This window comes from Ceratotherium simum, chromosome 19, assembly GCF_057802395.1.
Source record: "Ceratotherium simum simum isolate JZ-2026a chromosome 19, ASM5780239v1, whole genome shotgun sequence".
Lineage (NCBI taxonomy): Eukaryota > Metazoa > Chordata > Mammalia > Perissodactyla > Rhinocerotidae > Ceratotherium > Ceratotherium simum.
In genome coordinates, this window is record NC_141918.1 from 14,220,270 (window position 1) to 14,234,138 (window position 13,869).

At 44.0% G+C, this 13,869-nt stretch overlaps 1 protein-coding gene across 6 annotated transcripts in view; it reads left to right on the plus strand.

Moving 5' to 3' along the window:
- ANKRD6 (ankyrin repeat domain 6) overlaps positions 1–13,848 on the plus strand; it is a 128,181-nt gene extending 114,333 nt beyond the window's left edge. For 4 of the 6 annotated variants that reach the window (XM_087443882.1, XM_087443883.1, XM_087443886.1 and 1 more), the window contains 7 exons: positions 2,096–2,200; positions 3,505–3,639; positions 3,964–4,149; positions 4,632–4,784; positions 8,482–8,595; positions 9,291–9,417; positions 10,587–13,848. In XM_087443882.1, coding sequence (XP_087300008.1) covers positions 2,096–2,200; positions 3,505–3,639; positions 3,964–4,149; positions 4,632–4,784; positions 8,482–8,595; positions 9,291–9,417; positions 10,587–11,158 — 1,392 coding nt within the window. In that variant the 3' untranslated portion in view covers positions 11,159–13,848. The remainder of the gene's footprint in view (positions 1–2,095; positions 2,201–3,504; positions 3,640–3,963; positions 4,150–4,631; positions 4,785–8,481; positions 8,596–9,290; positions 9,418–10,586) is intronic. The other 2 variants (XM_087443884.1, XM_087443885.1) reach the window with 1 other exon arrangement.
- Positions 13,849–13,869: the final 21 nt, after the last annotated feature.

Consider the following 13,869-nt stretch of genomic DNA (forward strand, 5'->3'; position numbering starts at 1 on the left):
GCAGTACTAAGAGAATACTTCCTTCTGAGACCTTACGATCAATATTCCCTGATTTCTGTGAACTGGAAAAGATTGATGACATTCCATTTGGTAGATGGTATGGTTCGCTGAGAAAGGCTATAAGCTGTGCAGAGTTATTTTCACTGGCTAATAACATGGTCTCTGGAGGGAATTTTTCTGATGATTATTTGGGGTTTGGGTGACCTCTCAGTGTCACTTCTCATTTTTAATTGGTATGGTTTACAAATGCTTCTAAAAGTGAATTTCAGGTTGATTATGGTGCTGTACCCTGTTCTGAGTCCATAAACCAAATGGGCAACAGGTCCTAGTCACTTCTTTTATCAGACTTGACTTCCTGTTGAGTCTGAATTTAGTTTTAGAAATGACTTAGGACAGTGGTTCTCAGGCTTTTTGGTCTAAGGACCTTTTTACATTCTTAAATAATACAGAGGCCTAGAAAGAGCTTTGTTTCTGTGAGTTATATTTATCAATAGTTAGCAGATTTGAAATTAAAGTTGAGGAATGTTAAAGATGTTTATTCATTTAAAAATAAGGTCATTTTCTGTTAACATAAATAGCATCGTTTTGTGAAGAAGAACTATTTTTCAAAACAAAAATTGAGAAGAGTAGCATCATTTTGCAGTTTTGCAAATCTCCTTACTGTCTTACTTAGAAGAAGGTAGCAGGATTCTCACTGATTTCCGCCTGCAGTCCACTGCAGTGTCTCTTATGCAGCTCCTGGTGAACACCACTGTACACTCATGAGAGAAGGAGAGTGAAAAGGCCAACAGTGTAACATTATGAAAATAACGGACCTAGGGGTGCCTGGACACTTTCAGACCTGTTGGCTTAGGGGATGAGAATACGCTTTAAAAATTGGGTTCAGCCACAGGCAGATATTGTCAGGAATTTTCCATTTAGGTGGTACCCACTGCCTGTAGAGGTTCTTTTTGTCATATAATCATGTCACTTGAATCTAATGAACCCAAGAAGAAGAAAGTTGGACACTGAGATGAAAACCACTATGCTGAACTTCAGAGAGCACTTACCTATCTATATAAGAAGACAATAAAATGTTGTTTTATTGCAGAAAGATAGTGTGACCTTGAAAAAGTGTTTTCACCTTCTGGGCCTCCTTGGTTAAAGAGGGTGAACCCTTGAACTAGGAATAGGGGGCTGGGGGAAGGGTATGGAGCTGGGCCAGAGACTGAAGGTTTCCACCAGCTCAACGATCTATACTCTGCTTAAACATCCTCTGCCACTTAAGCAGCTCTAAGGCAGCAAGGCGGGTGGGAGGCACCCGACAGTGACTGACGGTCCAAGGTGTGCCAGCTGCCTACTTTGTCTCAGTTAAGCCCAACAACTCCCCATTTTCACACTTGAGAATACAGAGCACAGAGAGGTCACAGAAGTTGCCCGAAGATCCTGTAGCTAGCTGCTGCTGGGTTCCAGTCTCAGTCTGTCGGACCCCACATGTACTGGCCTGTGTCCGTTCCACCTCTCTGCACTCTAAGGGGTAGACCAAATGCTTCCTATGCTTCCTTTTGGGAAGGAAATTCCTGCCCCATGGTTGGTACCATGGCTCACAGATGGACCTCAATAATGTTAGAATCAAATTGAATATGATTTGATGCAGTTTGGCCAGAGAAAATCTGATGGGCTAGTTTGGGTCCAGTGTACCAAGATATGAGACTGTGCCTGGCATAGGGCTGCCACACTGCACAACTCCAGGTGATGCCACTCATATCCTAGTCAATGTGAATGGTGCTCCCTGAAGTTAAGCAGTGCACAGCCTGCACACACCTACATAGCGGCCCTTGCCTGGCACGTAAATGCCTGTTACTGCTACTGTCATAGACTGTAAGCTCCGTGAGGTCAGGGACAATGTCCTATCCATCTCTGGGTCCCTGTAGTGCCCAGCACAAGACCTGGGAGGCACAGCAGGTGGTCCAGACATGCTTGTTTGATGTAATGCTTGGTCTCTTCCACTGGGCTGGAAGTTCCGTTAGGTCAGAGCGCCAGGTCCGAGGAGAGTCCTCTCACACTGATGCTGCGCACCCCAGTGGTTTGTAATCATGCCTCTTGCCTCCTTCAGGTCTTGCGCTTCAGTCGAGGGCGAAGCCTGAGGAAAAAGAGAGAAAGGCTCAAGGAAGAGAGGAGAGCTCAGTCTGTGCCAAGAGATGAGGTGGCACAAAGCAAGGTGGGGGGTAGCCTTCCCGCCCCTTCCCAACTCCGCCCACGCACAGAGGGTGGGAATCGATCGCCTGGCTTCCTCTGGGTTCATCTGGCGGCCACCATGCCCTCTTCTGTTTCTCCTTTCCACCGGGGTCTTCAAACTGTTGTCAGTCTTTTCCCTTTGGCTTCCTGTCCTCCACTCCTCCAAGATTTCAGATCGCACCCTGGTGTGGGTAAATTTACTAGCCCCATGTATCTGTGGCCTTGTCACTACCATGTGGACAGCCCTGCTCCACATCATGCTCACATCATCCTCTTAATTGTGTAGAGCAGTGGTTTTCAAAGTGTGGTATCCACTGTGTCATCTGGGACCTTGTTAGAAATGCAAAATTGAGAGCCTCTCCTCAGACCCACTGGATCAGAAACTCTGGGGTGGGGCTCAGCAATCTGTTTGAACAAGCTCTCGAGGTGATTCTGATGTGGACTGAAGTCGAAGAACCACTGGCATGGGTTGCTTCCTCTCTTCCTCTTAGGGAATGGACTGAGGCTGTGTTGGCCCATAGGCCTCCTTTGTGCAAATTAGAAGATGATGCCCCCTGGGCAGAGCAGCCCAGCACAGGGCACATATGGTGAATGGAGCCGGAGCTGGATTTCACTCCCTCTGCCTTACTCAGCCTCCTCGGCTAGGTGCCCTTGTGCAGTGAACAGCTTGCACAGCTATACACAGCAGCCCTGGAATGAGCCATGCCTTTCAGCTCTCCCAGGAGGAAGACAACTAGGATATAGAGACAACTTTTGGCACATAAAATTTTATACCAAGTACTTGCTCTTCTGTCTGCTTATCAACCTCCAGGGTTAAGGCACTATAACTCTAATTAAGTTCCTGTGTGTGAATTGTACATATTTGTAGAAGTTCTCACAAGGACCAGAAATGTGGTGTTTTTTCATTTCATTTGAGCAGGTTCTCACTCTGCTATGAATTGTGAGGGTCCACATTCAAAGAATGAGGGGGGTGGTTTTGTGTTGAACGCAAAAGACTGAAATCTCTACTGCTGAGGTGTTTTGTGTATGGTAGGTTCCTGAAGTTCTAGAACATAGAATTAGACTCAAGACTATATTTAGTTTGGCACCTAATAGATAAAGTAAAAGCCAAATATTCAGCCGACCGAGAGAAGCATACACGTTAGGTTAAGACCACCAAGCTTGTCATTGGCAAGGATTTCCGTGGGTCCATTAGTGGATGGAGTCTTGCAAACAGAATTTTACAGCATTATTGAAAAAGGCCGAGGGGGCAAGTAGAACAAGTTTCTGGGCTTTTTTTCTCTGTAGGGAAGTGTCTCAGCAGGAGACACCCCTAGCAGTGAACAGGCTGTGCCCAGAAAAGAAGAGGCTAGAGAAGATTTCCTGCCAGCCTCCCCGGAGCCCAGAGCAAAGGACAACAGGCAGAGAAAGTCAAGGCCCAAGGTCAGGAGGCACGTGAAAGCCGCCGGAGGGCTGGGAGGCAGGGTGGCAGAGGGCCCCGGGATGGCTCGTGCCCAGCAGCTACAAGGCCACTTCACTCGGCTTGCTGGTCTGGAGCGAGAGCACAGGGATTAAATCTGGCTAACTGCAGACACAAGGTTAGTGTGCTGATAGATTTCTTTTCACGTGGTGCTTGGGGTAGACCGCCAGGAGACAAAGCGAGGCGGGGTTCTTTGCCCACAAGTGGGTGATATGGGAGCCATTGGCTGGGAGTCAGTCTTACCGATGTCACAGTGCTCAGGGGTGTCGGCTCTTCCTCTCCCACAGGTGTCAGCATTTTCTGACCCCACCCCACCAGCAGACCAACAGCCTGGACACCAGAAGAACTTGCACGCTCACAATCACCCTAAAAAGAGGCCCAGGCATCGATGTTCCCCCCCACCTCCTCCGCACGAGTTTAGAGCATACCAGCTCTACACGCTGTACCGGGGCAAGGACGGGAAGGTGATGCAGGTACCTGCCGAGCCTGTCAGGACGTGGGACCACAGGCCTTGAGCAAGGTTGTCTGTTAAACACTGTTCCTGGGGGCTAATATCCACTTTAGGCCTTGACTTAAGAAGGCATGAGCCTTGAAGATAAGCCAGATGGCCCTCCCCACCTGAACAGTGCAGATACCCTCCTGTCATCTAGGCCCAGGCAAACGGGGGTAGTTACAAAGCTTTCTGCACTATCCTTAGGGGACTAGATAATGTTGAGGCCCCAGAGTGGAGAAAATCAGCTTGAGGGTTGGGACCATATCTTACCCTCTCTGAATCTTCTTAGCGCCCACTGGACCCAAGCCTGGCCTACCGGCGATTCCAGAGTTATGCCAGGGAGAAGTCGGTCTCCTCCATCTCTTTCTCCCTGGTGTACGGACTGGCACATGATGGGTACTCACAACTGATTTGTTGAAGGATCGAATGAGTTGGACTGATTCCTTTTTGTTTCCCTCTCAGGCACCAATAGATGGTTGTCGATGTGAACCTCTAATCAACAAGCTGGAGAACCAGCTGGAGGCGACTGTGGAGGAGATCAGAGCAGAGCTGGGGTCGGTTCAGGATAAAATGAATACAAAGCTGGGGCATGTGGAGAGTAAGACCCAGCACCAGGTAAGCCAGTCACCCAGCCTCCTAATTTCCAGGTGCTCTGGCAGAAAATGAGAGCAGAGGGAGACCTCGGCACCCCCTTCCGCCTGCACCCGGCCCGGAGCGTGCCAGTGGGCGGTCAGGGAGGAGCCTGCTTATGCCTTAAAGCCCGTCCATTTAAATTTTTTAAGAACATGTTAAAATTGCTTCAGATTACAAAAGTAATATATACTCATTACAGAGCATTTTTAAAAATCTGAAAATTGGAAAGGAAAATAAATCACCTGTAAGTCTACCTTGATGAAAAAGCACTAATAATATTTGGATTTATTTTCTTCCCATCTTTTTATATGTCTGTGTGCTCTATATTTCCATTGCACACAAAATTAGAGTGATCATGTCTATAGTTTTTTATTTTCTTTTCCCAACTTTTTGTTTTGAAAAATTTCAAATATAGAGAAAAGTTAAAATAATAGTATAATGAATGCTGGGATACCCTCCGACTGTTAATTTGTTGCCACATCTGCTTTATGAGTCTCTCACATACACTTTTTTCCTCTCGCTGAACTGTTTGAGATTCAGTTGCTGATGTCCTGATGCGACACCCCTAAATACTTCAGAGCGCATTGACTAAGAATAAGGACTTCCTCCTTCATGACACAATACCGTTATCACATGCAAGGAAATTAACTATAATTGCATAATATTCAGTCCATATTCAGATTTTCTCAATTCTCCCAAAATGTTTTTTAGAGCAGTTTCTGTTTTTAATCCCAGCCCAGGATCCAGTGAATCTTTTGTGCATTTGTGTTATCTCTGTGGTCTCTTTTAATCTAGAACAGTCTCCAATTCCTTCTTCCAACTCTTGTTTTCTCCTATGATGTTAACTTTTAAAAAGTCCAGGCCAGTTGCTTTATAGGATGTTCTATATTCTGGGTGTGTCTGATAGTTTCTTCATGGTGTTACTTAACTTGTTCCTCTATCCCTGCGTTTCTGTGAACTGAAAGGTCTAGAGCAGTGGTTCTCAAAAGTGTCATCTCTGGACCAGTAGTATCAGCATCATCTGGAGACTTGTGGGGGAAAAACGTGCAAATTCTTGGGCCTCATTCCAGATCTACTGAATTTAACTGTGAATAAAACTCAGGTGGTGGGGTCTAGCTACCTGTATTTTAACAAGATGTCCAGGTGATGCTGGTGCACCTAGAGTTTGAGAACCATTGGTCTAGATGCTTATTTACGTTCATGTTAAATATTTTTGGCAAGAATACTTCATAGTTAATGGTGTAAACTTCAGATCACATCGCATCAGGAGGCATGTAATGTTAGGATGTCTCAATGATGCTAAGTTTGGTCACTTGGTAAGCTGGTAACCACCATCTCTCTCCACTGTAAAGGTACATTTTCCTCTTGTAATTAATAAGAAATGTATGATGGATATAGATTTGTAAATACAAAGAAAACTTTAAAAAAACTTACAAAATAATACATGTTCATTGGAAAAACATTCCACATTACAGAAATATGGATCGTAGTGACTCTTCCCAGAGAATCCCCTTCCATTCCTGGTTTGGTGTATTTTCCCCTAGGTTTTCTCTTTTATAGATAGTAACCTATAGAATTATCACTTGTAAACAAAAATGAAACTATGCTGTGCTTTTTATTTTTTTTCCAGCTTACTTTTATTTTTTTTTATTTATTTTTTTTTTTTTTAAGATTTTATTTATTTTATTTTTCCCCCCAAAGCCCCAGCAGATAGTTGTATGTCATAGCTGCACATCCTTCTAGTTGCTGTATGTGGGACTCGGCCTCAGGATGGACGGAGAAGTGGTGCCTCGATGCGCACCCGGGATCCGAACCCGGGCCACCAGCATCGCAGCGCGTGCACTTAACCACCAAGCCACAGGGCCGGCCCTAATTATTTGCAGATTATAGCTTGTTATTTACTCTTTTTTTTTTTTTTTTTTTCCAGCTTACTTTTAAATTTAGTTATATATCTTAGACACATTGAGCTACGGTGTGCTTTTTAATGGTGGTGTACTTATTCCTGTGTATGGAGGTATACAATTTTGCTTTTTTTCACTTAATTTTATATCATGAGCATTTCCTCATATCTTGGGCTTCATAATATTCCAGCGTATTAATACAGCATAGTTTATTTAACCATTCCTTTTTATTAGACTTTAAAGTTGCTTACAGTTTTTCACTCTTGTAAGTGATGCTATGATGAACATTTATGTGCATAAACTTTTGATTGCTTCTCAGGTTATTTGCTCACAATTAGGATAATTGGGTCCAAAATTAAGAATATGTTTAAGGCTCTTGATAAATAGAAAGGTTTTACCAATTTATATCCTACCAGCAGTGTCTGAAGTTTCTGTCTTGAACCTTTGCCATCATTTAATGTTATCATTTTCTAAGTTTTTGCCAAGTTGATTCCGGACATTTAATTGTTTAATTTTCCTTGTTTGTTGGTGAAGTCGAACATTTTTAAGGTTTATTTGCTATTTGAATTTTGTGGACAGCCCATTTAAGAAATCTTTTCTTAGAGCCATAATATATTACTTGACTGTTCTGTGAATAAAAACCCACTTGAGCTAGCCTAAGCCCAGAGAGGAATGTATTAGATGAATGCTGGGATATCTCCGGGACCTCACTTCAGTTCAAGGAAGGTGACCGGGGTCTAGAATCTTAGTCCTAATTCCAAATTGCAGGGAAAGGACTCTGCCCAGCATGAGTCAGGTGCTCAGGCCTAAACCAGTCAACGTGCCCGGGGAACAAAGCCGTGCATCAGTGCAGTGGCTCTTGGTAGAGCATCTCTGTAGGTGATAAGGAGGTGGGGGAGCAGGCCAGTCGTAGAAACAGGAGGAGAGCAGCTCACAGGAAAGCATGAGGACTGAAGAGACACAGCAGAAGGTGCTCCCCACATCCCCAGAACTGATGGTTTTGGAACATGCGGAGTGTGGAAGGTCGTGTGTCTCCCTGACAGGAGAGGAGCTCCCGCTGACAACAGTCCCTTTCTCTTCTTTGGACCTTGTCAAAGCAGTGCAAGTTCGGCCCTGCTGGGTGTTAGGGCCCTACAGGAAATGTCCCGATGAAGGGGGTCCCAGGAGGGCAGGTGACTGAAAGGTAACAGTCGTTTGTGCTCTGAATGAAGTGCTCCCTTTGACCTCTTCCCACTCCCGTCCTCACTCTTGCTTTGACTCCCTTCAGTGGAGCCCCGAGAGGGTTTGTTCACTGGGAGAGCTGGATGGAAGCCCCAGTGTCAGCTTCTTTCACTGCCTCTTCGCAGCCACTAACATTTAAGTGGGGGTGGGGGGATAAAAAAAGTAATTAGAAAGGGAGACAGAAGAGCTCCATGCTTTTAGAAATAGTGTTTCCTTTCAATAATAATCTTGGAAATAATGTTCTGAGACCTATAAAAATTCTCTTTTACCTACAAGGTCTGCATTGGCTCAAGTGTATTCATAGTCTCACAAACCCCTTAAACTTTAACAAATGAGAAAAAGAAAGAAACATTGGGCTGCATAGAAACATGCTCCAGAATTCTGAAAACCTAGAGTCCCATGAATACTATATGAGAAGAGAACAGAATGAAGAGTTGAGGTTTGCCTGCATCCTCTCTGGTCCCTGTGCGGTACCCCAGACCCCTCCTCAGGAGTCGAGAGACCAGGGCCTGTCCTTAGACATCTCAGTCGTGCGCTCTCTACCCGTTGAATCCTAGATGCGTGTTCTGGACAAGCTGATGGTTGAGCGGCTCTCGGCAGAGAGAGCGGAGTGCCTGGCCCGCCTGCAGCAGCACTCGGACACGGAGAAGCACGAGGGAGAGAAGCGACAGGTGAGGATCGGCCTCCGCCAGTCCTTGCCTGTGATTTACCACGTCTCCACTGGGTGAAAGACTCAGCCCCATCGTTGAAAACTCAGAGGCTGAGAGCCCCTAAAGGTGTTTGCCTCACATAGCATGTCATATTTATAACTCTGAAATGAAGTTAATAGAAGAGAACCCGTAGTTCAGTTCATGTGTGTTGCTGAATATGCTGGCAGTCGGTGGAGACCAAACAGTGTATAGAACATGCTGGGGACGCTGTGCTCTCTGCCGAGTCAGTTCTATGTATTGTGCGTTTGTTGGGCCATTCCTCTGTTGCTGAACAAGATTGGTTCCTGCCCTCAGGGAGTTTATGATCCACCCAAGATGAGAGACATAAAATGAGTACTTGTGAGTGTGTGAGGGTTCGTGCTCCTAAGCAGCCAGAAATGCTTGGTTTGGAAAACTTGGAAAGCTTTGGGTGTTTGAGTTTTAGGTGGCTCTAGGTCACTTAATGGAGATTATAGATAGCTGTCAACTCGGGTGCTAGGTGAACCTGGTCTATGGAGGACAAGCAGAGAAGGCCGTGTGGGCTGGGGCGGGTAATCACAATTTTTGGGCTTGTCAAGATGGTATCCTCAACTATCATGATTGAAAAGTCTGTTCTTGATGCTTTAATTCATAAAACCATGTATGAAATTCTCCTGATTATTTTGTGTGTTTTTTAGATGTCCTTGGTGGATGAATTAAAAACCTGGTGCATGTTAAAGATTCAGAGTCTGGAGCTGAAGCTTTCTGGAGATTCTAGGGCCTCTAGGGCTAAATCCACACCATCCACTTGTGAATCCTCCACAGGTAACCCACTTGCAGAGAGAGCCATTCCACCCAGAGGTGATGAAACCCCCAGATATTACTCTCTCCTGTACCCAAAGGCAGCCTGTATGATAGGGCTGTGAAAAACACTGGACTGCAGGGGAAACTCTATAGGGGCAAGGACCATGCTTTGCTTACTACTGAATACTCAGTTCGTATACAGCAATAGAGCACTCCTATTTAAGTGTTCAAAAATATTTGAATGCAGGAATGAAAGAATTATTGATCATGATAGCAGTGCTTCAGGTACAATGTTGATGGTGTCAGAGTGGACCCCAAAGATGAGGGTGATGGATGGACATCTGTCTCCTCAGCAGGGCTCTCGCCCTTGTGCCTCTTTCCCCTTTCTCCTCCTTGATCGGCCTTTTACCTTTGTCCAACGCTGTAAAACCTCATTAAACAGCAGTTCATACATTGAAGCTTCCCCAGGTGCTAGATAAGGGATGCTTCCAGCAAAGCATCTTGACATCGGCCACAATGAGTACACTTGATGATGATAATTTTGAGGACATGTGGAGCCTTAGTAATTAGGCCTCCATGGGGATTTTGATATGTCAAGTGTTTTAGGTTACTACAGACCATCTCTGGAACTGTGGTTTTTATCTTCTTTGTGCCCACAACATGGGGAAAATTCCTAGGCAAATTTTTCATGCTGGGACTAGTTATGGAGCTTGGCTGGAGCTCTGGGTATGGGGAATAGGACCACTTCTCCAAAGTGGAGCTTGGGTCAAGGAACTAGTAAGTGGAGCTGTGGTGTGGAAAGGGCCCAGAAATTAGAGAATGGGGATATTCATTCTCATCGATAAATGCCCAGTTCTGTTTTGAGACACCTGGTGAGCTGTGTCATCCTTAGCAACCAGAAAATGGTACCCAGAGCCTTCTAGATAGATTGAGACAGGCTAAAGGAAAGGCCAGCCACCTTTTTGGCTTAGATGCTACCAGTGTGGCTAACACAGTATCCATGAAAGCCCTGACAAGCCAAAATGATAATTGGGAGAAGTGGAAGGGATGGGCAGAGGAGAAGGTGCACATGGTTGGTGATTGGGAGGCTGACGGTTTACAGGATTCCCAGGACTGTCAGATGCTGACCCACAGCCATGGACTGTGTGAATGTGGACTTGCTCTGACTTGAGTTTTTTTTCTGAAACTAGGTGTGGATCAATCAGTGGTGACTGCAGGTCCAGTAGCAGCTTCTGACAGTTCCCCTCAGGTGGTTAGGCCTAAGGAAAAGGCCCTCAACTCCACTGCTACCCACCGACTCCAGCAGGAGCTGTCTTCCTCGGACTGTACAGGCTCCCGACTGAGGAATGTCAAGGTCCAGACAGCCTTGCTACCCCTGAAAGAGGCAGCCAAATGTGATCAGCAGGCTGGGCCCTGCGTTGACAGAGGCACCCAAACCAAGAAGTCTGGGAAAAGTGGGCAGACAAGGCATCGAGCCCAACAGCCGGGACCCAGCACCGGTGGTGGGCAGCCCCCACCAGCAGCAGGCAGTGAGCAGACTGCCCCACACATTCGAGACACCTCCCAAGCTCTCGAGATTACCCAGTATTTTTTTGAGGCTGTTTCTACCCAGATGGAAAAGTGGTATGAAAGGAAGATTGAAGAAGCACGAAGCCAAGCCAGTCAGAAAGCCCAGCAAGACAAGGCCACACTGCAGGAACATATCAAAAGTTTAGAAGAGGAACTTGCTAAACTAAGGACTAAGGTGCAGAAGGAAAATTAGGACTGGGAAGTGGCACCAGAAAGGATTCTCGGGGATTTCTGGTTTTGCAACTGCAGAATAGCTATGCCCAAGGTGTCAATTATTGTGCACATAGCAGACTTGCCTTTAAAAAAAAACAAAAAACAAAAAAACTAATTTCTAAAATGTGCCACACACACACTTCCTATGCCCTGAAGTTATGAAGACTTCAACAATTAAACTGAAACCAGGGGAAGCTTGCTTAGTTTCAGGTTTCATTACAAACTCAAAACCTCAGTCCAGGTTCATCTGAAGTTCAAAAGCTCAGATTAAGGGAGCCACACTAAGAAACTGAATGATGTGTAAGCCTAAACCCTAAAATTCAGGACGTATGAAATAATATAAATCAAAAGCAAGAAAAAAGTTAATCCCTTGTGAACTCAAGTCAAGTAGTTATTCATATAAACACACCTGCCGTGCCTAGACAAGAGTGTCCTCTGTCAGAGAGCTGTAACTGAGATGTGCGCTCAACCCTCTCTCTCTCAAAATGCCTGCATTTTACCCAGGTGAAAACTTATCAAACAGATTTTGAGGAGAAAGAGATTTTCATGATGTCACAAGATCCAGTATATCTTAAAATGTTTTGCAACGTCAGAGTGTATTTGAGTAATGAGTAATTGGCCACCACCACTGGGAATGTTTGTTAATAATGAACTCAAATGAGAGAGGTTCAAATCATTTGATCATGGTTTTTCATCTATTTTCAGCCAAAGTACAGAAATACTACAATCGATTAATCCTAGTGATTTTTAAAACAGATTAATGGAAAACATTCACGTAACAATTACTTGAAACTTCTGTAACCTATTTGTATTCAAGCCCAATTATCTTAGAGTACCTTTCTGAATTTGAGCTTACTGGTCTACATTTTATAAAGAAAGAAGGCTATTTCTTGAAAGTATTTTATTTTTAATTGAGTTCTGTCATTGAAGAACCTCAGAAGCTTTCCACTGCTTTGCAGTGCCTATGTCAAGGTAAATAATTCAGTAATTTGATTTAGACCCCACAATTCCCCAGCCTCACGGAGCCCTAAGGATTTTACTCTGCCCTCTGGAGTACACCAAGTTTTACAAGTAGCTTGGGTGTGTTGAAAAATTGGGTGTGTTGAAAAATTGGATTTAATTATCTTCTAAGCTTCTTGTCCCTTGGAATGTGGGATTATAGTCATCTCAAAATTCCATGTATGCATAGAAACCTCAGTTCTATTACTGTAAACACAGGAACCAAGTAACTATTGTCTATAATTTTGAATAAAATGTTGCTCACTGAGCCAAAGAGAAAATCATGACTTATCGACATGGGAACACCCAGAAAAACTAAGTATGTGTTAGGCCCTTTGTTTTTCACTTATCATGCTCATAGTTGTTTTTGGTTTGGTTTTGTTTAATACTGACAGTCTAGTCTATGGATATAGACATTCCTAATAAACGTAGATGTACGTCACCATTACAGAACCTGGGCAGGGGATTAATTTGATGTTCTCTCAAGTTTTTCGCTTCTGTAAGCTTGTCCTGTTCTCAACTGCTGTGTAGGTAGACAGTTCTTCCCCAGAGGCCCCTGTTGGATTGCTAAACGTAGAGGCACTTGCCTCTTCTCATTTCTCTCTGATGCTAACGCAGAACCACAGAATTGCAGAGGTAGAGGGTGCCTTCGGTTTTCTAAATCTATTCCAAAGGAGGCATCGCTGACTGCTTTAGAATCATTCCTCAATATACATCAGGTTATTGAGAGCTGCCTAATACTCAAAGAAGACATGAAATCCTAAAATGTCTAGGAAGTTGTGTTCCAAGCAGGAGTTATTTTTACTTATCAAAATATCTCCTGTTACCTCAAGGGGTATCCTTGTTGAGAAATGCTGAAAACAAATTTTAATTTATCTAGACCATAGAGTGCTTTGGTGGGAAGTAGTTTGATGATGTAACTAACTCCTACCCATCAAAAGCAAGCAGGTTATCCTTGTGAACTGGATATTCTGGTCCACGTCACAGGTAGGGAAGAGACTCAGGGAGGAATGAGCAAGGTCAGATGCACCTAGTCTGGCAGATTACGTGGATCTTCTCTCTCTTTCTCATAGAAAGGAAAACCAATAGAGGCAAGGAAATAGAGCAGGATCAGTCAGCCTCCCAACCCAAAGAGATGGCAGCATCTCAAGACCAATGCAATAGCTTTTTTTCAACAACTGTGTTTGATCTGTTTTTGTTCCTTAGCATTGTCAAAAACTCAACTACAGGTCCAATGTGTATTTTTCCTTACTTTTCCCTTTGCTATCTGCTAAAATGAGCAAATGCCACAATAGTACTTTTCCAAAGAAGCAGAACTAACACTTTATAGGCTGTCATGTAGGTCATATTTGAAATGAGATTGGAACTTTGAGTAGCTGTGGGAAAAATGATGTGACACACAAAAAAGTTGTACAATATTGCAGTGTTTTTTTTAAAGAAATTGTTAGTGCATTATTGCATTGAGTATAGTAAATATCTGTGATAGACTGAATATTAGTTCTAATCTTACTTGTGACTTTGGGAGCCCAAAATAAAGGAAGTGATGTTTTTGTTTATACCTTTTTTTTTTTTTAAGTACTGATTCTTGAGAGGTGTGTTGGCTTCTATTTAGTATTTTTATCACTTTGCATTTGTGTCTCTTCCAAGCATTAAACATGGTTCTCAACACTATGGATGTTAAATTCCTTATTT